The sequence below is a fragment of the Cucurbita moschata genome, unplaced genomic scaffold, assembly GCF_002738365.1.
Source record: "Cucurbita moschata cultivar Rifu unplaced genomic scaffold, Cmos_1.0 Cmo_Scf00001, whole genome shotgun sequence".
Lineage (NCBI taxonomy): Eukaryota > Viridiplantae > Streptophyta > Magnoliopsida > Cucurbitales > Cucurbitaceae > Cucurbita > Cucurbita moschata.
In genome coordinates this window covers 823,574-849,220 of record NW_019268517.1, presented here as the reverse complement: position 1 = coordinate 849,220, position 25,647 = coordinate 823,574, and the positions used below count along the sequence as shown (strand labels likewise).

Genomic DNA, 25,647 nt, shown 5'->3' with positions numbered 1-25,647 from the left:
TTAAGACGTTACTCCAAAGTACATTACAGTGATAATAGTTTAACGACAACAAATAAGGTTACCTTATATCGGTCGATAAGGTAAGTAATTTGTGAGAAATAGTAAGGTCAAAGTTGACCAAAAAGTTACCATGCACTATCCCTTTTAGGGTACCCACCCCGTGTAAAGGTCACATTGAGGACTATACACTTCAAAGAATAATTGAGGGTGGTAGGGAGGGGTAAATTTACCATCCCAAGAATCAAGCTTTTACTTTTTACCCCTTTACTTCAATTCCAAGCAAATTATTACCTCTTTACCTCAAAAGCCTAAACTGACATGAAACCCCCAAGTAACTTTTGCCCCTTCTGCCTTTCTTTTCCCCCTCAGTATACATAAAAAAAGGTCTCACTTTGACTGTGAACACAAATTATTGCCAACAACCCTTAACCAAATGCCCTTCAAACCACATCATAGAGGGCTCCCCTCTTATACAACCTAGTTTTTTTAAAACAAATTCAAACGTCCGAGGCTACTACTAGCAAATATTGTTTGTTTTAGCTCATACGTATGGTTGACGCATCTACTAGGGAGAGGTTTCCACGCCCTTATAAGGAATGCTTCGTTCCCCTCTTCAGCCGACGTGGGATCTCACAATCCACCCTTCTGGGAACCCAGTGTCCTTCACTAGCACACTGCTTGAAACCTGACTCTGATACCAACTGTAATAGCCCGAACCCACCGTTAGCAGCCTCATGGTTTTAGAATGCGTCTACTAGGAAGAGGTTTCCACATCCTTACAAAAAATATTTTGTTCCCCTCTCCAACTGTCGACTCACCCAGCAACATTTCATCACATGAACAACACAGGTCCAATAAATAATGGTTCATAAATGAAGAAGCAAATGAAAAGGCCATTTATAGCATGTTACCAACAATGTCAACCTTGCATACAACAGTCATGTATCATTCAAAAGAAAAAAAAAGGACAAAACAAAGAGCTTATCATATGGGGAGAACCTTAACTCAACCACTCCCTATACTTAAACTACAAACCCGAATCCAATTCGTGTAATCAAACATCGACACACCGCACACGAAAACCCATGAATGTTGAACGTTCATATACATACATTACAGTAGAAAGTCAGCTAAGAGATGACGGGCATGGCATCATTCAATAGTTAGACATGATATCGAGGTATGAAGTCGGGAATACTACACTAATATGATGTATATGAAGAGAAAGAAATATACATGTGTGTGTGTGTGTGTGTGTGTGAAAGAATGCAGTATGTGCGACTATGACACATAAAAAAACAAAGAATTTAACAGCCAACCATGAAATCCAACATAGGATGAAGAGGTAATTCTCACTGATTGCTATTATTTATCTTGATTTCTATAAGTTCTTCGATCGGTTGACGACAAATCGGACATTTATTAGATTGAAGCTTCAGTTCCTTGGCACACTCACTGCACATGCACTGCAAATGAACACACAGGTTTTAAAATCAAATGTAGCAGATAGATTATCGAAGTTTCGTCGAATGGTTGCCATGAATAAACACGCAAATGGAGCCTTACCATATGTCGACATGGTAATACAGCAGTATCCTTGGGTTCGGTCATGCAAATCACACACTCCTTCCCGGAGTCGTTATTGTCAAAACCTTCTGAAGACGAACTCCCTATACCGAATATCTCACGCAACTCATAACGCATTCTATCAATCCATAGTAGTTGCCGGATCACCTTAACTTGGAAAGGATTGCCATTTTTCTTCTCCAGAACAGCTTGAGTGATTTGCATATGTGAATTATCTGGTTGAGGCTCACCAATTCGTTCATCGTTGGACTGAGAGGGTGAGCAAGTCTCAGCTGATATAACGAGCGGGAAAACGTCTTCAGAAGGCGAAGGTTTTGAGAGGTCATCCAACTCGAAAAATCCCAAGTCAAACCCAGTTCCCACAGGCTGAAAGAATTTCTGAGCAGGACCCTTTTGAAATGGGATTTTTACTGGCTTAAAGGCGTCGGGATATATTGGAACAAACCTACAGTTGGGCTCTTCCTTGGCAAAAAATAGGATGGTAATGCTGTTCATCGTGTAAAGAAATTGAATTAGAAACAGTAACAAGAAAGTATATTCAAAACAGCAATTAGGAAGCTGATGACAGAATAAGTACGGTGGAACGTGAAAAAACAAAGTTTAGGTGTGAGCTCCCACGTCGGTTGGAGAGGGGAACAAAACATTTCTTTTAAGAGTGTGGAAACCTCTCCTTAGTAGACACGTTTTAAAACTTTGAGGAGAAGTCCGAAAGGAAAAGTCCAAAGAAAACAGTATCTGCTAGCGGTGAACTTGTGTAACAGCCCAAGCTCACTGCTAACAGATATTGTCCGCTTTGACCCGTTATGTATCGCCATTAGCCTTATGGTTTTAAAACGCATATGTTAGAGAGAGGTTTCCACACCCTTATAAGGAATACTTCGTTTCCCTCTCCAACCAATGTGGGATCTCACATCCACCCCCCTTGGAGGCCAACGTCCTCGTTGGCACACTGCTCGGTGTCTAGCTCTAATACCATATATAACCGTTCAAGCCCACCGCTAGCAGATATTTTCCGCTTTGGCCTATTATATATCGCTGTCAGCTTCACAATTTTAAAATTCACTGTTAGGGAGAGGTTTCCACACTCTTCTAAGAAACCTTATCTACCCTATCACAAGTCCCAAGCTAGACATTCTGAATTGATACAACAATTGCAGTACTAAAAATTATGACAGGACTCATCTCAATAGAAAGCCCAGGCCTCTAAATAACACGTGAAAGCAACTATGTGGTACAAAAACTGAAGCTAATTGTGAGATCCCACGTCGGTTGGAGAGGGGAACGAAACATTCTTCATAAAGGTGTGGAAACCTCTCCCTAGCAGATGCGTTTTAAAACCGTGAGGCTGACGGCGATACGTAACGGGTCGAAGGGGACACTATCTACTAACGATGGGCTTGGGGTGTTACAACAATAATCAAGATCAATTGCTTGTAAGGACTCTAGTTAAAGGCGGCAGGCATAATTCAGTTTCTTTATACCCCTCATTATGCACAACAAGGGTACAGAAGTTCTAACAGTACCATCAGTCTACAAAATGTTGCTTCATGAACACCGAGAGAGTACAAGCAAGCATTGCGAACTTCCAAGCAGCAATGAAGAAATTACATCATGACAAGCATTTTCTACCAAGCTCCTTAACTTAGACTAGCTAAACTAAACCTTAGTAAGGTTTCAGAGAAATCCCCAACTCAAAATGCAGGAATTGAGATCCAAATCATGAACCATTTCAAACAATTTCAAATCATTCTACAGCCACCCACATGCCCAACACAACACTAATTACAAGCCAAAACTCAAATAAGTGCATCTCAAGTTACCTTCCATCATACAACGCATCAAACACGAAAGAAACCAAATGCTGATCAGGATTCTGTTCATCCACCTCAATCCTCAAAGTATCCTTATGCACATTCACATCATTCCTAACCTTCTTCGCCTGTCGATGCTCCACAAACGGCAAAGACGGTGGCGGAAGAAACGGCGGCACCATCACCGGCCGAAATTGAGACCACCCATTACTCTGATTGGCATAATGAGGGTGGAAATTGAAACGCCCCATCGAAGAGTTCCCATAATTACACGAATTGTACCCACCAGAAAAGTAATAGGAGTGAGGAGCAGGGGCAGGAGGAATCGGCGGCAAGGGTATCGGCTGGGGAGTTGGAGTGTAAGGGTGGCTGTGATTGGTGAAGTGATGGGTCTGCGGCGGCGGAGGAAGGGATGTGGGTTCAGAAGGGTAATAGAAGGAGGAAGAAGAATGGTAGGGCGGAGGTGGGTTTTGAAGATAATTGTTTCTTCTTCTGTTACTCCATGAAATACCCATTTCTGGATCGAGAGATCGGAGAAGAAGAAATGAAATTTTGGATTTTTCTTTCTTCTGCTCAACAATTGGGAAGAAGCAAGTCCTTGTTCAGCCCATTCCGTTGACCTCCGTTTTCTATTTGACGGTCTACTTTTATACTATTCCGACGTGTCGTTTCTCAATGCTGAGATGGCAACAACTTTCCTACTTGTCGTCCACGGTGTCCAATTTCATAAACTTCCAATTCCAACCATGGAATTCTGCAAATTAAAAGAAACTAGAAAAATCAGGTGATTTTTTTTTTTGAATTTTTAAAATTTAAAATAGTGTTTTAAAATCAAAATTCAATCCAAAATTCATGTTTTTCAAACCTAAATTGATTTTGAAATCCCAATTTTTCAAAAAAAAAATCTAATTATTTATCATAAAATTCATTTTAAATATTGAATTGTAAGAAAATTCACCTTAAATACACAGGAAAATTCGATTTTTTCTAAAAGCTTTGCTGTTCAGTGCTTTTGATTGAAGATTCGATGATACAGTTTGTCAAACCGTCAAACCACTTTATTTAACTTTAATATATTGAACTTAATTGCAACCCTTCATTTATAAGGTTGCTTTACTCATTTATAGACCTTTATCCACATTCCTTTTTTTCCTCGCAGCGTAATCACGGGACAAAATAGACAACATCTTCGTCGTTAAACATTTTTTACTTTTTCTACTAAAAGAACGTAGGTTCTTGTAACAACCCAAGTCTGCTAATATTGTTCACTTTGGCCCATTACGATTTTAAACGTGTCTACTAGGTAGAGGTTTTCACACCCTTATAAAAAATGTTTCGTTCCCTATCCAATCGAGATTTCCATTCCCTTAAAAAGGCAAAGGAAGAAACAACAATGCCATCTGACTTTGTTAAATTCCAAACAAAAGAAGGAAACAGGGAAAGACAGTTAGGCAATAGACATGGCAGAGATGAAAACACAAGAACAACATTCATAGAAAAGTTACAAAGTTTCAGAACACAACATGTTTTAGTATAAGAATCAGCAGAAACCGAGCCTCGGTTTCTTCCGAACCGATACGCAACCGCGCTGATGATCCCGAAAGATTCTAATCTCAGAAAACTCCCTCAAATCTTCAAGACTGATAAATTGTTGCTTCACCATTCTCATGGAATCACCTCCACTTTCATGTATCCAAACATAAGGTTGGCAAGCTTCATCATAGTAATAAAGCAAGCTCTTCATACTCCTTCCTGGCATATATGCTTTGTAAATGCTCTTACATTTCAACCTCTTTGAGCATCCTGGCTTCAAACTATGCACCTTTTTCAATATTGATCCTACCCTTATCTGCAGCTCGACCGGCCTGTCGCTCAAGTTCCATATACGCGTGCCGAATCCCGACGCTTGAGCGTGGTCTCGGCACCCATCGAAACAGCTACCAAGAGGGAAAACACCGAACCCCGGCATTTGAATTGTTGGTTCTACATAAAACCATCAATCCCTCAAGGGGTTTGAACTATATAAATGAGCAGAAACTCTGGTTTTTGCTGTATTTTTGTGGAAAAGTTGCATCAGATGGCTGTGATTTAAAGGCTACAAGGATCAAGTGGCTGAGAGGGCATCTTAAGGGAATATGGATAAGCCCTTCCATTAAGGAATTGGTAGGGCCAATTCAACAGCATGAGAGGAGGAGTTGGGAAAAGGTGGAAGAAAATTGCATTGAAAGAATAAGTTGTTTTCTAAAAGAAAGTGAAAAAGATTGAAATATTGAAATGGTTTGTGGAGGAAGGAAGAGAAAAGGGAAAAGGGAAATGGTGTAACCACTAAAAGGAGTGGGGAGTTCAAAGCTTCATGATGAGGGGTTGCATTAGCCAATATGATTCTGCTACACCTCTCATTACGATATCTTTTTCTTTTGGTTCACTCCACTGTTCATCTTCAACCACCTTCAATCACTTGCACAAGATTGTGGGTAAATTGATTGTGGAGATTCTCCATTTTAAACTTTTGAAAAGAATCCTTTTCAAAAGTTGAAACTACTTTGAATTCGTTCGAACTCAACTCAACTACGTCTATTAGTATACATAGCCTACCACTAACAGATATTGTCTACTTTGACCCGTTACGTATTACCGTCAGCCTCATGGTTTTACAGTCCAAACCCACCATTAGTAGATATTGTCTGCTTCGGCTTGTTACGTATCGTTGTTAGCCTCACGATTTTAAAATGCATATGCTAGAGAGGTTTCTACACTTTTATAAGGAATGTTTCGTTCCCTTTTCCAACCGACGTGGAATCTCACAATCCACCCCTCTTGGAGCACAACTTCCGGTGTCTAGCTCTGATACCATTTGTGACAACCCAAGCCCACCACTAGTAGATATTGTCTGCTTTGACCCGTTACATATTGTCGTCAGCCTCGCGGTTTTAAAATGCATCTGCTAGAGAGAGGTTTCCACACCCTTACAAGGAATGCTTCGTTCCCCTCTCCAACCGATGTGGGATCTCACAATCCACCTTCCTTGGGGGCCTGCATCCTTGCTGGCACACCACCCAATGTCTAGCTATGATACCATTTGTAACACCCTATGCCCACTGTTAGCAGATATCATCCGCTTTGACCTATTACGTATCGCCATTAGCCTCACGGTTTTAAAATGTGTCTGCTAAGGAGAGGTTTCCACACCCTTATAAAGTGTTTCGATCCCCTCTTCAACTGATATGGGATCTCACATATCTACTACATCAGGCTGACTCGATTAGAGTATTACTATTGAAGCACGATCCCAAAGGTCATTGACTTCCTCTCTTCTTTTAGTGGTTTGAAGGAGGGAAAAAGATGTTATAGCAACCAATATTGTACATAGAAAAATGATCATGTCTAAACAAGTTCAACAAATGAGCTTCTTTTTCTTCTTCTCCAACTGAGCTGCACTCAACTTTTAGTTGGGAATTGAACAGATAGCAATAGGGGTTGGTGGATACAAAAAGTAAAGGCTCCAAGAAGCAAGGTTTCCAAGTCTGTGTCCCCCACTTCGGCTGGATTCAATATCTCCCAATTGGAAGATGGCTAAAGAATGAATCTCTGTTTACATTCTCAAAAAATTCTGTACACAACCGTTAAGAAGCATCGATCATTCTCTATACTATTGTTCGAATTTGATCATAGTGTCCTTGACATTTCAAAACCCTTGTAGTAGAAATTCATTTGAATGTTGAACCGAAAAACAACCCGATGATTTAGACGCTTGTCTAGATGAAGTCTGAAAAGACTACGTTCTGTCACGTTGACTTTTCGTCAAGCATTCTAATAAGTTTTCTACACAAACGAGAGTTTTAAAAGTTTATGAAGGTCAACGGTATTTTTTATAATTTAGCAATACACTATATCTATCGAGAACTGAACGTTCTTCTTTCCTAGTAATACGATACAGAAAAGTACAAGAACTGCCTATAGTTATCATATATTCATCTCCAATCACAAGACAGAAGCTAAGCTAGGTTTCTACCTAAGTTATGGAACTGTACAGAGATATTACAAACCACAAGCTCTTAAACAAGTTGATATCAGTAGCTGTGGAGTGAATCAGAATGGTTCGTTGAGGACATGGCCTTGTCATTTTTCTTGGTTATCTTCGGTTGGGTCTATCTTGATTATTAGAGGCTGCTTGAGATCTAGAGGAGCCTCTACAACCAGTAGCTGACCAGACACGACATCGTCGTAATCTTCCTTTTCGGCCAGCGCTTTATCTAGAGCAGCCTTGGCGACTTTTGTAATGCAAATTATTAGAACCACTGTAATTCAAAGAAAAATGTTTCAAGGCTTTCCTTGGATGCTAAGCTTGTGCAGGATGAATGTTTGTGTTTTAAGTTTATTCCAATGTTCTATTTAGCAGCTGAATGCAATAGATAGAGAACGAATTTTTGCAGTCATATTCTTAGTTCCATGGTGTCAAAAGGGTAATAATATGCACTCCCACCTACCCAGTCAAGCAATAAGAAAAAATGAAAGACTGCACGGGCCTAAAAAAGAACCAAGTCCACAAAATGGAACCCGACTAGAGACCCGACTAGAGAAGGGGGGCTCCAATCAAGCAAAATAAGAACTAAAGTGTAACAGCCCAAACCCACCGCTAGTAGATATTGTCTTCTTTGGGCTTTCCCTTCCGAGCTTCTCCTCAAGGTTTTAATATGCGTCTACTAGGGAGAGGTTTCCACATTCTTATAAAGAATGTTTAATTCCCCTCTCCAACTGATGTGGGATCTCACAATCCACACCGGACGGTGTGCTAGCGAGGACGCTGAACCTTGAAGGGGGTGGATACCGGGCGGTATGCCAACGAGGACGTTGAGCCCCAAAGGGGGGTGGATTGTGAGATCCCACATCGATTGGAGAGGGTAACGAGTATCAGCGAGGACGTTGCGCCCCGAAAGGGGGTGGGTAGATTGTAAGATTGGTTGGAGGAGAAGGAAACCTTCTTTATAAGGGTGTAGAAACCTCTCCCTAGTAGATGCATATTAAGACCTTGAGGGGAAGCCTAGAAGGGAAAGCCAATAAAAAAACAATATCTACATGCAGTGAATTTGAGTTGTTACATAAACAATAATTATAAAATGAACATGACATTGGCGCTTAAAGAGAAACATAGAATCTAACTTTCAAGATGCCTTGCTCACGGATCATATGGGGAACACTTCCTTGACTGAGAAATGTGAGCATGTGCGTTATAAGAAGCTAAATATCGTTATACATACGAGTTGGCACTTACCAGATATCGAAAGACCCAACACGAGAAATGCCTGCATTCACGAAAGATCAAATTTACATCATACTAGAGAAAGGAGGTCATTATATCAGCTCATTCAAATACCTAACAATTAGAGAGTATCAATCTCTAGCCAACTATGGAACCTGAATTAGCTTACCCAATCAGACTTTGAAAATTCATTCCAGCCATGAGTCACATCAGATAGATCCTTAAGGGTTGTTCCCACGTAAACTAATGCAACTGTAATTGGCTGCAACCAAATAATCATTTGGAAATCAATGTGAAACAAGCATATGAGCCAACCACATGAACACCAAAAAATTTCAGTGAGCTATAAAGTTATCAATGTGTGATTGATCTAACAAGGATCAATGACTTTTCATAGATTTCTTTTTACTTTCAAATTAGTATTCTTTCTTTCATAGAGTGAATTTCCAGACTAGCTTGTACACTCTGACTCTTAAGAATCACGGATCTCTACAATGGCATGATATTGTCCACTTTGAGCAAAAGCTCTCATGGTTTTGCTTTAGGCTTCCCCAAAGGGCCTCATCCCAATGAAGATGTATTCTTCACTTATAAATCCATGATCATTCCCTAAATTAGCCAATGTGGAACTGCCTCCCAACAATCCTTCCCTCGAACAAAGTACACTATAGAGCCTCACTTGAGACCTATGGAGCCCTCGAACAGCCTCCCTTAATCGAGGCTCGATTCCTTCTCTGGAGTCCTCAAACAAAATACATCCTTTGTTCGTCATTTAGTCACTTTTGACTACAATTTCGAGGCTCACAACTTCTTTGTTTGACATTTGAGGATTCTATTGACATAGGCATGACTCTGATACCCTCTCCCAACAATCCTCAACACTGACTACTTTCTCGAAACAACCACATAACCCTACAACATTTGGTTACTAAGATAACTCATTAGGCTTTTGAATTAGCTTTTTCCAATGGCATAATACGAATTCGTTCACTACATAAGCGCCATCCATCTTGGTTATGAATTTCGTAAAACTGATCAACAAGAAATTAAAGCCGCGGAGAAGGTTGAGGAACGTACCATCATTCCCAACCAGGAAGCCAACATGTACTTCCCAAGTGAAATAGGAGTCACAGACAAAAGATAATTCATAATGTTGAACGGAAGCAAGGGAACAAGCCGAAGTAACAGAATGATCTGCAAATCACAGCAGTCAAGAGCTAAGCACAAGACAATAAAGCAGCTTAAAAAAACAAAAAACTTTCCACATAAAAACCTTAAACCCAGATCTATGAATTGCAATAGCAACCGAGCGGAACTGCGGATAGTCCTTCAACTTGGAAACAACAAAGGATTTCCCAACCTGCAGCACATAGTAAGAAACTCAAATGAATTACATTGACAGGTATGCATTGAAAGCATACTGAATCCAAGAACTTACAGTTCTTCCAATAAGAAATGCAGCCCCAGCACCAGCAGTGGCACCAATAGAATCAGCAACAATGGCAATGGGTAGCCCAAACAAGTAGCCACCCCCAAGCTGAGGCAGAAAAGGTATATAAAACTTAATGATGACTTAAGAAAATAGGTAAGGCTGTTCATGAATCAGGATAAAGTATGTAATCTTACTGTCAGGATTGAGGCAGGAACAGCCATGATTGTCAATGGAATGTACGCAATGGCCCTGCATTTATAGTGCTTCTAATAAGAGATGGTTGGTTGAGAAGGGATCATTTCAATAAATGGGTAGAGTGACTCACAACACAACGGGACCCCAGACGCCAAGATCCTGGTGAACCCATAACAAGAAATCCTTCAAAATCTGCAGAGAAGTTAAGAATTCAAAGCAAAAAATTAGTGGAACCTATTGCTTTGTGAAAGAACCAAAGCACAATTCCCGAAAAATGTATCAACCATCAATTAGTAGAATCCTGTTCTGTATAATGTGTACTCACTAATTATATGCAACTTTTTGTAGAAATTACATTATATGAACTATTTCATTTAAATAATTATGCTTTAAAAAATAAATGGTAGAAAATAATTAAAGGTAGTCTTTCATCACTTAAATAAAGATTGGGGAAATTTGACTCTAAATTTAACATTAGGGTATTTAATCAAATACAAATCTCATGATTAACTAAGAAGAATATATGAGCGGGATTGAATGAACTTTTGACATTTTTATCGAAAGTATATGCTTTAACCAGCTATATTGAAGTCGAAGAAAATTTTGAATTTTGTACATTATGTTCAAGAAAAACTAATCAAATATTAACGAATATATATATATATATATATATATATATAGCCCTCGGTCATTATGTCCATGCTCTAATGAAAATTATTATTTCTTTGATAAAAAAAAAATATCTTTAATCTAAATGTCCAAGGGGTTGGGTAGTGATTGAAACGCCTCCTTTTTCAATCTCTATATTTTCAACCAATAATTTTTTATTATTATTATAAGATATATATATATATTATATCAATTTTTTTTTAAAAATAATTTTTATTTATTTCATAATTAAGTGTTGAACATAATTTTAAAAAATTAAAATCTTATAACAAAAAAAATTATATATTTGACCTAAAAATTATATATTTATTTATTTATTCACTATATAATATATATATATATATATATGTATGTATGTATATATATATGTATGTATATGTATATATATTATAATAGAGGAGTGAGAAGAATGGAGTGGAAGGGAAGAAAAGGGAGGGAGATTGTGAGGGAAGAGAGAGAAAGAATGAGAGAGAAAATTAAATTTAAAAAAAAAACAATCGCTTAAATCTAGAATTAAATTAATAAAAATGAGTCACATCATTAAAAAATTGTGAGAAATAATTTAGAACAATTTTCTAAAATTTGATCAAAATTGTATTTGACCTAAATATCCAAAATAAAAAATGACTTTAGATTTTTGCGATTAACAAATAAATAATTATTTTATCTTCGGACGTTGAAATCGGAAAGGAACTTCGATCAATATAGAAAATGAAAAATCTGCAGATATAAACCATGGGGAAACGAAGATCGATGAACAAACCAAAATCAGTAAGCAAACGGACCTTATCGACGGGGAGAGTGAAGCAAGCGAAAGCTACGGCAGCGACGAGGAGGATGACGAAAGCGATTCTGAAAGCCATCGGGAAAAGGTCGTTGCAATCGGAGCTCCGTTAGGGCATGGGAAGACGATGGCTCTGGATCTACCTCGGCGCGGGTGCCGCGTCGGCCATGATTCAATGGTTTGGGGAAGAATGAAAGGAAACAAAAACTGAGTGCGGTTGCGGCCTGCAAAACTGAATCAAAATGCGCCCTCTCACGTAATTTACACGGTCAGTGTTTCTCCCTTTGCTTGTACGTAATTTAATAAAACTTTGTTGTGGAAATTATAATTTTTAAAATTATAGGGACTAATTTGTAATTGTCTTTAATTTAACCAAAATAAGATTTTATTTTATTTTTTTTTAATTTTCGAAAGCTTATCAAACGGGCCAGAAATGAAAACAAACGACTTTTGGGCCCAAAAGATCTTTGTGTTTTTTTTTTTTTTTTTGTCAACTTTTATAAATTAAAAATTGACTGAATTTCTGTGAAATTATTACCAAATAGATCATTTTAATATTCCATTTGTAGATTAAATATTAAGTTTCCTTCCAAAATTATATCTATTTAATTTGTTTGTGTGTCTGTTTTTCAAAATAATTTAATAATTTAAAAAAAAAATTATTAGAAACTTTTAAAATATAAGACACGATTAAAATATTCTATCGTACATCCATCTCGAAGTTTTTGTAGTATGATTAAAACGTCTTATTTAAAAAAAATTAATTTTTGGTGGTAAAACGTCTATGTTGACTTTATGCACTAAATGTAATAAAATTTCCACAACAACTTCCCACTAATAAAGATTATGATTTTTAATTCACTCCACATAAAAAGTAAAAGTAAATGAATAATTTTCAATTTCATAAAAATTTAAACAACCATCAGATGAAAAGTTGATTGTTTGAAAGTCAAACTTAATCTAAATGACCGTCTAAGTCAATGCCACATCATTCTAGATCATAGCCGTGTCAATTTTTCGTTCAATATTCCAACGAATTTCTACTTCAAAATATATAATTTTTAAATAAAGAAAAAATATATATATTATTTTTTAAAATCTATAAATTAAAATTCCCATTAAAAGTTGAAAAAAAAAGGAACAAAATCAATGGCTGAGATGTATTTCCACCAAACTCCAATGTTTTAAGTATGGTAATCAATTCTAATTATTGTGTGAGACATTCAATTAACCAATTATTTCACTTCAAATTATTAACCTAAATTATTTGGCTGGAAATTTAATGCTTTCAAATATTATATTTTAATATTTAGGATTAGAATTATCTGACCAGTAATCGAGTATCGAAAAGATATAAGTCAAGCACTACCTAACGTGCAAAAGAAGTGCATAAAGTAAGCTCAAAATGAATGTCCCAATATCGATATATCGATGAACATGACCGAACTCATAGCCAGTGAAACAAATGCAACCGAACGTATGAAAACACTCTATTTTATTTGATTTCAAACCACAAACATAACGGTCGTTCAATTGGGTCAATTTTGATTCCACTATCTATCATGTTCTTATATAGTAGTCACACTCGAATTTTGTATTAAATGGTCAACGAGTTTGATACCCAGCTAGGGGTCGAGATTATATAAATAATGAACATTATAGAACATGGGTAGCACATCCCAAAATTCCAAAATATAAACAAATGAAATGAGTTACAAATTAACTCCAGCAAAAGTTACTGCGCAATATCAAGAAATTACTGCAGCTGGTTGAGGATTGAAGTGGGTAAATCCTGGATGAATGGGGATTTTAAGGTAGCAAAGAATGTTGTGGTGTTGTTGAATCAAGAACAGAGTGCATTGAGAAGAATATGAGCTAACATGAGGTCTAAGAAATATTGGTGGCCGATTTGGCCGTCCCTCCATGTGAGCTTGGCCGGAGCTCGACCGTAATGTACTCCATCGTTGCAACGGTTGTCGAAATGCCAGGGGAAGGTCATGTCGAAGTTGTCGATGATGCCGTGGATGATCCCGGATTCCTTTAACTTCTCCAGCACGACCCAGTTGAATATTTCCATTTTGTTGGGATTGAATGCGAGTGTTCGAGCGTAGCCACCGGTTGCGACCGTGGTTCGGTAGAACACTTTCGGGACTGTTAATCCCCTCTGCATGATGGAATCCAGAAGTTGTTTCCAAAATGATGCAGCATAGGCTGCCCCAACCGAGAAAGCTCGGATATTCAACCAGTGAACACCGTCGTGGAGGCCCGAGTTCATGATGATCGTGTCGGGAACGGTTTGTTCGGAGAAGTACTTGTACAGGAGATTTCTGAATCCCTCATTTCTCAATGAATTCAAACCTTCATAGTTTTGTGTATCATTCCAATGGCCATTGAAGATGCTGGTAATGCGAACCGTTTGAGACGGGTTTTTCGGGTTCGAAAAATTCCTATCGAATCGCCTCGGAACTGCAGGGATTTCAGGCAAATCCAACACGAAATTCAGAAGGTTCCTTATCGTATCGACATGATTCGAATCACCCCAAAAGAAGATCCATCTACCCTTCAAGCAATCCCAAGCAGAATCACTAGTAAACATCTGAAATGAACAATGTGCTGAATAAACCCAACCATTGCTCTCCAACAACCCCAATGACCCATTGCACCAAGGCCTCCGGCAAGGATACTCCGGTGGAAAACACCGGTACCGACCGTCATCACTGATCTCGCAACCCTCATTTCGACCGTGTCGAGTCCACCGTCCCGTCCAAATCTCTTTACCAAAATCCCACCTTCCACAACTCTTAATCTCCGGCAACCCCACCGAAGTCCTAACAAATCGAACCTTGATTCTCCGAAGCTCTCGATCATACGCGAATCGGGTCGGGGAAAACCTCAGCCCCTCGAAACTTCGGAACAGAAGAATCACAGTCAGTTCATAATCACCGGCGAAATCAGGGTGCACCTGAACCCAAAACAAGTAAGTCCCATTCCCCAAATCTCTAACAAACGGCCGAGACTTCCACCACTCGCCGGAAAGATCAGTTTCAAAATAGTCTCCACCTAGACAACGAGGGTTTCCAGATTCATCAACAGCTTGAAACCGAAACTCATGAACATCCCCTGTTGAAAGCTCCACCACTCCCGAACCTTCCATGCCGGAAATAGCAATATCCGCCGTCCGGGAGTCTCTGCAGGGTTCGCCGCCGGGAGTCTTCCATAAAGCCAGAAGATTGGAGGTATAATTAGGCTCGAGTTCAGCTGAAAACCAATCAGAAAAAGACGCGTAGGGAACCGCCGGTTCATTCTCAATCCGGCGAGGTTCGCCGGTGGAATTATGCGGCGAAACCGGTTCAAACAACGCAGATTCCGGGTAATTTTCGGGTTTGTAAGAGACGAATTGGGTGAAATTGGAATCCTTAGTGGATAAATTAAAATGGGTATTGGTGAAATTGGAAGAAACAGAGACGAAATCTTGAGGGGAGCTCCAAAATTTGATGAAGGTATTAACGTTGAAGCCGTCGATACTCCAAACGGCCAACATACTGAGAAGAACCAACCCTGTGAGTACCCAAAAACGGGAATGTACCAACGAAGACGACACGAAAAGCCATGGCTGCGACGTCGCTCGAAGCAGGCCCTTCTCCGGCATCTGAAAACTGCCGCAGATTCAACGAATCCACAATCCAGAAGAACAAAAAAGAAACCCAAAAAACCCTTTGTTTCCTTCGCCGGAGAGAAATGCAGGCGATAAAGTTCTGATCTTTTCCGAACGCTAAAGATTCCCCTTTCTCGATTAAACAAAACCCAACAAAACCGAAGAGAAAAAGCAGGAAAAAAGTGAAAAAAGAACAGATTTTACTTACTGGGTTGGTCGGAAAAACCAGAAATCTGTCTGGGTTTTGAAGATTGTTGTGTTTGAGCAACGAAGATTTGAAGAAACGGAGATGCTTCTTCAATTTCTTCTTCTTCTTCGTTGGTCTTCTGTTTTGCTGTTTCTCTCTCTACAAATAACAAAATTTGGGGTAGAAATTAGGGGGAATTATTGATCGATTGAAATAAAAATGTTTTTTTTTTTTTTTTTGTATTCCTCTTCTGTCGGATAAAAACAGCGATAATTATGGAGCTGGAGACCATTGTCGATGTCCCAAAGGGAAAGGCGAGGGCGGAGCTTGAGCGGAAGACAACTTTATGAATGGACGGTTTTACCCTTCTTGTGAGATTCATGAAAATTACCGTTTTGTCAAGCAACGCGGAGCACCGACAATGTCGACGTTCTTTCCTGTCAGCCAGGATTGGAGTTGAGCTCAGTAGGGGCTTTTTCGTCATTTCATTGTTTTGCATTATGAGGATTCCTGGATTCTAGCTGTGGCACGTGCTTCCCACGCGACATGTTTCTTGTCGGGTTCCGGACTCCATGAGGAACCATTTTATATGTACCCGACCCGCTGCGGATTATTTAGTAAAAATGTAAATCGGTCAATTTTAGTAAGTAAAATTACATAAAGTAATTAACAATAATTTTATTAAAATTTTCCTAAATTTTCAAATACAAAATCTTATAAATTTTTTATTTTAAAAATTATAAAAACTAATTTTAACTCTTTTTTTTTCAAAATTCTTAAAATGTAACATAAAATTATTAATGAGAAATTAAACTAACTATGAGATCTCATATTGGTTGGAGAGGGAAGTGAAAGTATTCCTTATAAAGATACAAAAATCTCCCCTAACGGACACGTTTTAAATCCTTGAGGGAAAGTCTAGAAGTAAAGTCTAGAAGTAACGGACACGTTTTATATCTGGACTTAGACGGTTACAAAATGGTATCAGAGCAAGAGATTGAGTAGTGTGTCAGCGAGGATGTTAGCCCCCAAGGAGGGTGGATTGTACGATCCCACATTGGCTAGAGAGGGAACGAAACATTCCTTACAAAAATATGGAAACTTTGAAGAGAAGCTCGGAAGGAAAGCCCAAAAAAGATGATATGTGTTAGTGATGGACTTGAACGGTTACATTAACTATGTCATCTCGATGTTGGGGATTAATCAAAATCAATGCTAACTCTTGTAAATAATTACCACGAAGTTATGGAGAACACAAGAAGAATTCCAATTGAAGGAAATCTAATGAACAAACAATCATACCCTTTCTGTCTCTTTGTCTGCAAATAACAATGAAAGCTACCACAGATAACACAGTCTAGACAAGAGATCTGATACCCATTTAAATAACCCTTCCTCACAATCTGATATGATCAAATGAAATGAATGAAGAGAAGAAGGGAGCACGCAGCAGAAGAATGAACAGTACTAATGCCATGGATCATCCCACCCCTTAGGACCCTCCCTTTTCACGAAGTCAATTATGGCATCAACTGCTTCATTAACTCTGTTTGACAGAGAATGATTCCCATGTTGAATCTCAACTTTCTCTGCACCTCCCATTGCTTTGCACAATCTGCATTACCTCATAACAAAAACAATATCGTTAGGTGTCAAGCACCATGATCGATCGATCGCTCGCTCGCTCTCTCCCGCTCGGTTGTGGCTACTACTCTCTAAATCATTGAATGTATAGTGAAACAGAGGTGAGTAACACCAGCCCCATCAAGAATGTTAATTGTTTGAGGCAGGTGGACTATGGGATAGCAATTGAGTAACAAGAGTTATTGAGTTTACCTATCAACCAATGCCTCCTTATCCACGTATTCCGGCACATATTCGTCACCCATGGAATAGATAACCTGCAAGCAATGTGAGAGGTTTGTTAGTGAGAGGTTTCCACACCCTTATAAGGAATGTTTCGTTTTCTTCTCCAACCGATGTGGGACCTCCAATCTCCCCCCAGGGGTCCAGCGTCCTCGCTGGCACACCGCTTAGTGTCTGGCTCTGATACTATTTGTAACAGCTCAAGCCTATTACTAACAGATATTGTCTACTTTGGTCTGTTACGTATCGCTGTCAGCCTCACAGTTTTAAAACGCGTCTGTTAGGGGAGAGGTTTCCACACTCTTAATAAGGAATGTTTCATTCTCCTCTCCAACTGATGTGGGATCTCACAATCCACCTCCATAGGGATTAGCGTCCTCGCTCGCACACCGCTTAATGTCTGGCTCTGACCATTTGCAATAGTCCAAGTCCACCGCTAGTAGATATTGTCTGGCTTGGCCCGTTACGTATCGGCGTCAGCCTCACGGTTTTAAAACACGTTGGTTAAGGAAATGTTTTCACACTCTTATAAGGAATGTTTCGTTCTCCTCTACAACCAATGTGGGATCTCACATGGCTTGAGCTTTTATATTCTTCGGTCCGAAAGAGAAGCAGTAGCTTTCATCGATCCAAAAATTAAACTTATTTTTATTCAAGTCTTTTAAGTAAGGTTTAAGAAGCATTGCTCCATTCAGATAAACCAGAAAGAGAGAAGTGTGCATGCAGACCTGACACGGTGTGTTAGCCATGTGCCCAAGTCTCATTCTCAACTGGTCATCGCTAAGGTCGGAGCTGAACATGTCATCATCCCCCATGTATGAGCAAAGCGAATAATACCTGCAAATAGCTAATCGTAGCATTAAAAACTGCAATCTCGAGAAAAATTAATTAAACGTACCAAAAATCATCCACACTGTAACAGTCCAAGCCCACCACTAGTAGATATTGTTCTCTTTGGACTTTACCTCCTGGGCTTCCCCGCAAGGTTTTAAAATGTGTCTGCTAGGGAGAAGTTTCCACACCCTTATAAGGAATGTTTCGTTCCCCTCTCCAAATGATGTGGGACCTTACAATCCACCCTCCTTGGAGGCCCAACGTCCTCACTGGCACATCGCCTAGTGACTAGCTCTAATACCATTTGGAACAGCCCGAGCCCACTGCTAACAAATATTGTCCTCTTTGAGCTTTCCCTTTCGGGCCTCCCCGCTTGGTTTTAAAATACACGCTAGGGAGAGGTTTCCACACCCTTATAAGGAATGTTTCGTTCTCTTCTCCGACCGATGTGGGATCTCACACACGTTTAAAGAAATAAAGAAATAAAGAAGGATACTACAGACACAGCCAAATCAAAAGATATTTACATGATTTCCCACTGGTTTTCAAATTGTGAATCCTCTGTTCGGTAAGATAGTAACATGTTCAACTTTCATGCTTTCAAGATTACCAACGAATAAAGATGATGTGCTCTTATACTCACCGAGTGGCGGTTATCGGAGACGGGTCTGCCTCCCTTGGCATAAGATCTAATCCTCTGCCTTCGTTTATCATAGTCGAAGCCAAGTCGATCATGGCTGCTGTTTCAGGAAGAGTTGCTCTATACTCTCGATCACTAACCGGAGCCTGACCAAACAAACAAGAATCATGATTATTAGTTAAAAACTACACATAAAATCATGTGCTCTAAAAGAAATTGACTACAAGTGTTCAAACGCCAAGAGGAAAATAACTTTTTTTCTTCATTTTGGAGAACCATGGCATCCAAGATAGCTTACAAGTTGCAAAAACCTTAGCTAATTCTACTAGACAATTACGTAACGCTACAACAAAGATGTAATGCGAGATTCATAACTCACCACCAGTACTGAGATGTGAATCTTCCAGTAATGAAACACTCAAGGATAAGTTATTACCTGCAAAATGGCACCACGAACTGCTCGAGAGCAAGCTGCATTTGTACGCATATAATAGACTATGTCCTGCAACAATGTCCAAAGAACATAGATGAAATTTCCAACTGTTGATCAAAGCTTCATAGTTCAAGAACATTCAGTAATTACCTGACAGCCAGTACTATGTCCAAGTAACACGACACCCTCGGAGTCTTCTTTATTGATCAGATAGCTTACTAGCTGATCAAGCTCCTTGGCATCCTAAATCAAATCAAAATCCTTTTGTTAAAACAGGATATTACTGTTTGCCAACTAAAAGATGGTATACTTCTTCGTTCAAGAAACCATGGTGATGTTACCAACCCAACTTACTTGTTGCAAGCTGGAGGTACCATATCCACTGTATGATGATGATAGAAGAATCTGAACAAGTGACCATTTTTCTTTATCCAAAGCAATTGCAAGAGGTTCCAAGTATCTACAAATCAAGAAGAAAATGTCAGGAACTGCAGAGTTTCGAACCATACAACAATGAAAATCGATTTCTCTAATTTCTTGAAAATCCACCAGTGAACACACATCAAGATCTTTGGTATGTATTTTGATGATAAGAACTGAAAGGAAATGGGGAACAGTCCCTGTCATTTTAATTTAGACCCACAAATCAAGCAAATGAAAGGTCCAATCAGGGAAAAACCCCTCGATGAAAACATACTCTGTTGCCATAAAGCCATCAGTCAATCCACCAATGAATATGACTTGCTGCTTGTAATCCCCCGTCTTAAATGCAACCTGAATAATAGAGGACACGATTAACCAGGCATCACGTGAGAAAGAAATATGTCATTACATGAATATAGAGTTTATTTTGGTCATGATATGTAACAGCCTAAACCCACCGCTAGCAGATATTATCCTCTTTGGGCTTTCCCTTTCAGGATTCCCGCGTTGAAGAGAGGTTTTCGCACCCTTATTATAAGGAATGCTATGGGATCTCATAATCCACCCCCCTCGGAGGCCAGTGTCCTCGCTGGCACACCATTCGGAACCTGGCTCTAAAACCATCTGTAACAGCCCAAGCCCACCACTAGCAGATACTATCCTCTTGAGCTTTCTCTTTCGGGCTTCCCCCTCAAAACGCGTCTGCTAGAGAGAGGTTTCCACGCCCTTATTATAAGGAATGTTTCATTCCTCACTCCAACCAACGTGGGATCTCACAATCCACCCTCTTTGGAGGCCTAGCATCCTCGCTAGCACACTATTCGGAGCCTGGCTCTGATACCATTTGTAACAGTCCAAGCCCACCACTAGCAGATATTGTCCTCTTCTAGATTTTCCTTCCAGACTTCCCTCAAGGTTTTAAAACGTGTATGCTACAGAGAGTTTACACACCCTTATTATAAGGAGTGTTTCATTCCTCTCTCCAACCATAGCAAAGGACCCCATACATCTGCAAAGCACATCTAACTATAACTCTTCGAAGCTTGTGATTTGTTGTAGTTAACATTCCTTAAACTCAGTGGGAGATTCTGAAGCAAATGGAACATAGAAACAGTCACTAATAAGGTATTACTTAAAAGTCCAAGAAGATGTTCCCTAATTCCTCCAAACAATTGCATTACATGAGGAATAACGAAGCTTAATCACAGGAAGTTTCTGAATAATCCTTTGAACTTCCTCTCAAATGGGTTTATTCTACTAAAGCAGCAAACACCAACAGGAATATTCAAGATTAAGATCCCTATGACAAACCAATCCTAAGTCAAATTAAACAGGTCCAAAGAACAGAAAATTCTCAATTAAAGATCCACGGACCTGAATTGGCTTGGGACCGTACTTGAAGAGCAACCCACGAAAATGATTCTTCCTCACAACAGGACCAGGGGGATCCCCAGCAACAAAGCCAGAGGCAGAGCTGCCAGACATTTTCACGCTCGAAGACCTATCGGGACGGCCGCGAACTATGCCGGAGAACCATGAAGTAGTGGAAGACGAAGAGGGGGAGGAAGAAGAAGAAGATGCAGAAGCGGAAGGAAGTGAAGAAGAAGAGGAAGATGAAAGTGAGAGATTCATATCCGATATCGCAGGCCCCAATCAAAATCATTGACGTTTAACAATTTTCAAGATTCTTTAATCAACACAGTAACTGCAGATAATGAAGGATCGAGAAGGGAAGGAGAATTAGAAGAGACAGAAGATGGGTTTGTTCGGATTGGGTCGGATCGCCATTAGAAGGGCAACGAGGAAGGCCTTTTCCTTCTGTTGCCAGACCCGCCCAACCCTGAAGAAGTTTAACCCAATGCATCACACGCGCTGTGAAAAGCGCGTAGCCGTTTCCCAAGGTATTGTGTCTTAATTTTTGTTGCTGTTTTTGTATTTAAACTAATTTTATACTTAATTAACAAAAATATCTATAAATTTTATATTTTATTTTAAAAATATTATTAATTTGGATTTAATAATCCTTTTCAACTTTTAAAAAAATATAAAAAATATAGTTAGTAATTATTTTTAAAAAATCTTTAAATTTTTAATTTTTTTTAAAAAAAATTATTAATACCCTTCCATTTTTTAATTTTTTTTAAAAATATCATTATCACATACAACTATATTTAAAAAATACTCATAAAATTTTAAAAGGAACAATAACATTTTTTTACTTTATAAAAAAAAAAAAAAAATTTTTACCGTTCATATGTGGATGAAAATTGTCCATCAACATCTCATAAATTATCTTCAGACTTTCAATTTTACTTTAGAAATTTAACAAATTTTTTAAAAACGTGGTACTAACGATCGAGAATAGTTTTGTTACTCACTCAATATTCAACCGCTCCACATATAAATTGATCAAACTTGAACGTTCAAGCATGCAATCCTAGATCAAAAGTTGTAAAGCGATGAGGCTCATAGTTCTCAACCGTAGAAACACTCCAAGTTCAAATTTAGCGTATCGTTACATGAATATAACTTAAGTTTTAAACCGTCAAGGAGATTATTTAATTTTAATTTCTACCGACTAAGCACACGTACATAAGGGTATTTTAGTCATTTCCCACGAGGAGACGATGCAGCCTCAAATTAGGGTTTCGATGTTTAACTATTTGGGCCAAGGCCCAGAACTTCTAAAGCCCATAACATGAAAATGGGCCAATGACTACGGATCATGGATGCTTTACATTGGGCCATCACTCGTTCATATATTTCAAGGGGGAAACCATTTTTTTAATAACATAAATAAAATATGAAATTGATTTATTAAAAAAAATGGTAATTTTATTAGAAAATCATTATTATTATTATATATAATAAATAAAAGTTAAGGGAAATTAATTTCTTAATTACAATAAAGTTAGGTGCACCACTAAATTTTAAAATTGAATGCATAATCAAGATTCCATTCTCGCATGGGAACCCTAATTTTAATATTTGACTATATTTTAATATATTGCCTTGGCTAATATTCTAATATTTGACGACAACTTTTTTTAAAAAAATTAATTAATTAATTAATCATTATATCCATGATTAAAGAAAATGTCTTTGAATTTTCTTCAGTTTGACATTATTCTCTTTTAATTTTATAGGTTATATTATTAATTCAATTTTAGATTATATTGGGATTTTTTTTTATTTTTTATGTCATGGGACTTTTTAGTCTCTATATTTTAAATATTCAAATTTTTTAATATAATTTAAAATAACTTTTATTAAAAAAAATAAATTCTGATAATGTAGTTGTATTGTATATGAAAAAATAACTATGAATACGGGTATTAATGGGTGTTCATATAAATCAAGAACGATCAACCTAGATTACCCGGACCATAAAAGTTGAAGTGGGTTAGGTTGAATTTTAAAAAATCAAAAATTCAGGTTGGTTCACGAGTTGACTTTTTTTTATTAGGTCAACCTGACCAACTAAAAAATAAGGTTTTAATTCAATCCAACCATACTTTCAAAATTATTGCGAAAATTAAGAATATTTGACTTTTGTAACAAATATTAGTATTAGATTGTCACCTCGGAATGTTTCATATTTGAGTTTTATGAAAATTTAATTATTAATGAAATAAATAAATAGATTTTTTTAAAATAGTTAAAAAAAAATAAAGGGACAACTCAACTCAACCCAACTCAAGATAGAGGGTTGGGTTGGGTTGTAAACTCTATTTAATTTAGATGGCTCGGATCACCAATCCAACCAACCCAATATTTCGAGTTGGTCTCAAAGATTTTTTCCAATCCAACCTAACATGTATACACCCCTAACTATCCTCCTATCTGATAGTTATTTGCAGTAAGCCATTATTGTTGCCTTTTGCTTACATTCCCATATAACACCAAATCTCTCTGCCTTCGTTCTCTAAAACTTTCTTCTTGAATCGGGGCCAGAGACTCGAGCTTACGTTGCTTGGTCGTAGGCGACGCAAGAATGAATAAGCTTAACTCACTTGCTGCTGAGAAGTGAGTACCATACAATTGCAAGTCTGTTGCCATCAAAGTGCGATTGTGACAAGTGGTAACTAAAATAGAACAAGTTCGAAAGCATAAGATTTTAACCTTTGAAACTAACATATTTGCAATTCATTGGGGTCCAGTGCCACCGAGACGTATACCTAGAGGAATGAGATTCAAATCTTATGAATTTCTTGATAACCATATCTAATAACGTCCAACAATTGCATGAATAAGATTAGTTGATATACGTGTAAAGTAGCCCAGTCTAATCACTCCAAACAGATAACTCTAAATTATAAAATTAAACAATTATCTTAATAAGATTACTCGATATACATCTAAATTAATCCATATCCAACTTCTTTATAAATTCTTTTAAAAATAATACAAATGTCCTTTGAATGAAAAAAAAGGTCACACGATTTATATACGTAGATAGGTCCCTCAATGTCATTTATTTATTATACTATAAAGTCAAGAGCATGCTATATTTTATTGCCCATAGTATAATATAAAGTTATATGTGCATTAAACTCATAATCATCATTACTCCTCGTTATGGTCGCTATTATCACCATTTAATTTCAAAACCATATATATATATATACTTTATTCCGACGTCTTACCTCCACCAATTTTCGTCTTCATTCTTCTTTGAATCACATCTTATTTGTAGCACCTTATGTCACGATCATGTTTGTTAGAGTATGTTGCTCGTGTCCTCATCACACATTTGCTCAACGAGTTGCAAAAGAGAGCAATTGTGATATCATATGCCCGAGATTCATATCAGAGTCGGACTCCAAAATTTGTCACTAGATAACTCCAATATTTTCATACATTCCTGTGATATGACCGTGTTTCATAGTTATCTATAAATTTTTCCACGTGTGAAGATTATCCTCAAATAATTTTTTAAAAATATCACCTAATATTAAATAAAACCCATATTTCATTAATATAATGGCCCTACTTCATATATAATGGAATCCCCCACTAACTCTAAAATTTGGTATTACATTAATATTAATACAATATTTCTCTCAAACCTATAGTTTTATTCCTTATATTTTTTTAATTTTCAATTAATTAAATTTTTAAATGTTACATTTTTGTCCTTCTACATTTTATTTTTATTTTTATTTGTTATTTTTTAAATATCGTACTTAATACCTAATATTGGGAATTATAAAATCCCAATATTTATAAATATAATACCTTAAGTGATACAAGATAATATTAAATAATTTATTTTCCTAATCATTACAAACTCGCACGTGCGGCAACTTCATTTTGAGACATGATTATTATTAAATTATTTAGATTTGTATAATTTGTGTTAAAAAAATACGTCGATATGTATTTATAATCGAAAAAAATATATATATTGGTTGATCAGACTGAAATTTTAAATCTAAATTTGACATAAATAACATCTCAAATCTACGACTAGCAGATATTGTCTTTTCTGAGCTTTTCTTCTAGAACTCATCCTCAAAATTTCAAAACGTGTATACTGTGGAGAGATATATAATAAAGCTAAGGTTTGAAAAAATACAGGTATATTATATTTTTAAAAATTAAATTAATATTAATAAAAAACTTTATATTTAAAATAAGAGTGATTAGTCACCTCAGGGTATCCTCTAGTTTAATAATTTTATACTAAGGTGTGTATTAATTAAATTAATAACCTAATGTCTCTTCACTAAATTCAGATTAATTAAAATAACCAAAAATTAGAGCATCCTAAACCACTATAAAAGAAAAAAATTCTTTTTGCCAACTGCTTTTAAAATTAAAAATAAAATAAAATAAATTAATTAAATTAAAAAAAAAAAAAAAAAAAAA

The 25,647-nt window shown here is 37.4% G+C and overlaps 5 protein-coding genes across 6 annotated transcripts; all 5 read right to left on the bottom strand.

The window, feature by feature from the left end:
* Positions 1–877: 877 nt before the first annotated feature.
* LOC111443323 (probable E3 ubiquitin-protein ligase LUL4) lies at positions 878–4,080 on the bottom strand. Its single transcript, XM_023081101.1, has 3 exons — positions 3,408–4,080; positions 1,567–2,074; positions 878–1,466 (listed from the first exon to the last, which is right to left on the bottom strand). The coding sequence occupies exons 1-3, from the start codon at positions 3,911–3,913 to the stop codon at positions 1,353–1,355; spliced, it is 1,128 nt and encodes a 375-aa protein (XP_022936869.1). The 5' UTR covers positions 3,914–4,080; the 3' UTR covers positions 878–1,352.
* Positions 4,081–4,778: 698 nt separating this feature from the next.
* On the bottom strand, positions 4,779–5,440 carry LOC111443378. Its single transcript, XM_023081178.1, has one exon. It carries the CDS (start codon positions 5,365–5,367, stop codon positions 4,939–4,941), a length of 429 nt encoding a protein of 142 aa, XP_022936946.1. The 5' UTR covers positions 5,368–5,440; the 3' UTR covers positions 4,779–4,938.
* On the bottom strand, positions 5,395–12,056 carry LOC111443348 (TVP38/TMEM64 family membrane protein slr0305-like). 2 transcript variants are annotated; one of them, XM_023081141.1, is made up of 9 exons: positions 11,740–12,056; positions 10,416–10,477; positions 10,285–10,339; positions 10,097–10,195; positions 9,932–10,018; positions 9,736–9,852; positions 8,828–8,920; positions 8,671–8,701; positions 5,395–5,447 (listed from the first exon to the last, which is right to left on the bottom strand). In XM_023081141.1, exons 1-9 carry the CDS (start codon positions 11,815–11,817, stop codon positions 5,395–5,397), a joined length of 675 nt encoding a protein of 224 aa, XP_022936909.1. In that variant the 5' UTR covers positions 11,818–12,056. The 2 variants fall into 2 exon arrangements, with proteins under 2 accessions (XP_022936909.1, XP_022936901.1); XM_023081133.1 differs by lacking the exon at positions 5,395–5,447 and adding an exon at positions 7,240–7,696 and having other exon boundaries at positions 11,740–12,049.
* Positions 12,057–13,301: 1,245 nt separating this feature from the next.
* On the bottom strand, positions 13,302–15,871 carry LOC111443291. The gene is made up of 2 exons (XM_023081056.1): positions 15,602–15,871; positions 13,302–15,510 (listed from the first exon to the last, which is right to left on the bottom strand). Exon 2 carries the CDS (start codon positions 15,385–15,387, stop codon positions 13,582–13,584), a length of 1,806 nt encoding a protein of 601 aa, XP_022936824.1. The 5' UTR covers positions 15,388–15,510; positions 15,602–15,871; the 3' UTR covers positions 13,302–13,581.
* A 908-nt stretch (positions 15,872–16,779) lies between these two features.
* LOC111443332 (UPF0613 protein PB24D3.06c) lies at positions 16,780–21,607 on the bottom strand. The gene is made up of 9 exons (XM_023081110.1): positions 21,151–21,607; positions 20,051–20,127; positions 19,708–19,813; positions 19,504–19,596; positions 19,357–19,422; positions 18,924–19,066; positions 18,175–18,283; positions 17,417–17,481; positions 16,780–17,195 (listed from the first exon to the last, which is right to left on the bottom strand). Exons 1-9 carry the CDS (start codon positions 21,406–21,408, stop codon positions 17,048–17,050), a joined length of 1,065 nt encoding a protein of 354 aa, XP_022936878.1. The 5' UTR covers positions 21,409–21,607; the 3' UTR covers positions 16,780–17,047.
* Between the last annotated feature and the right edge of the window lie 4,040 nt (positions 21,608–25,647).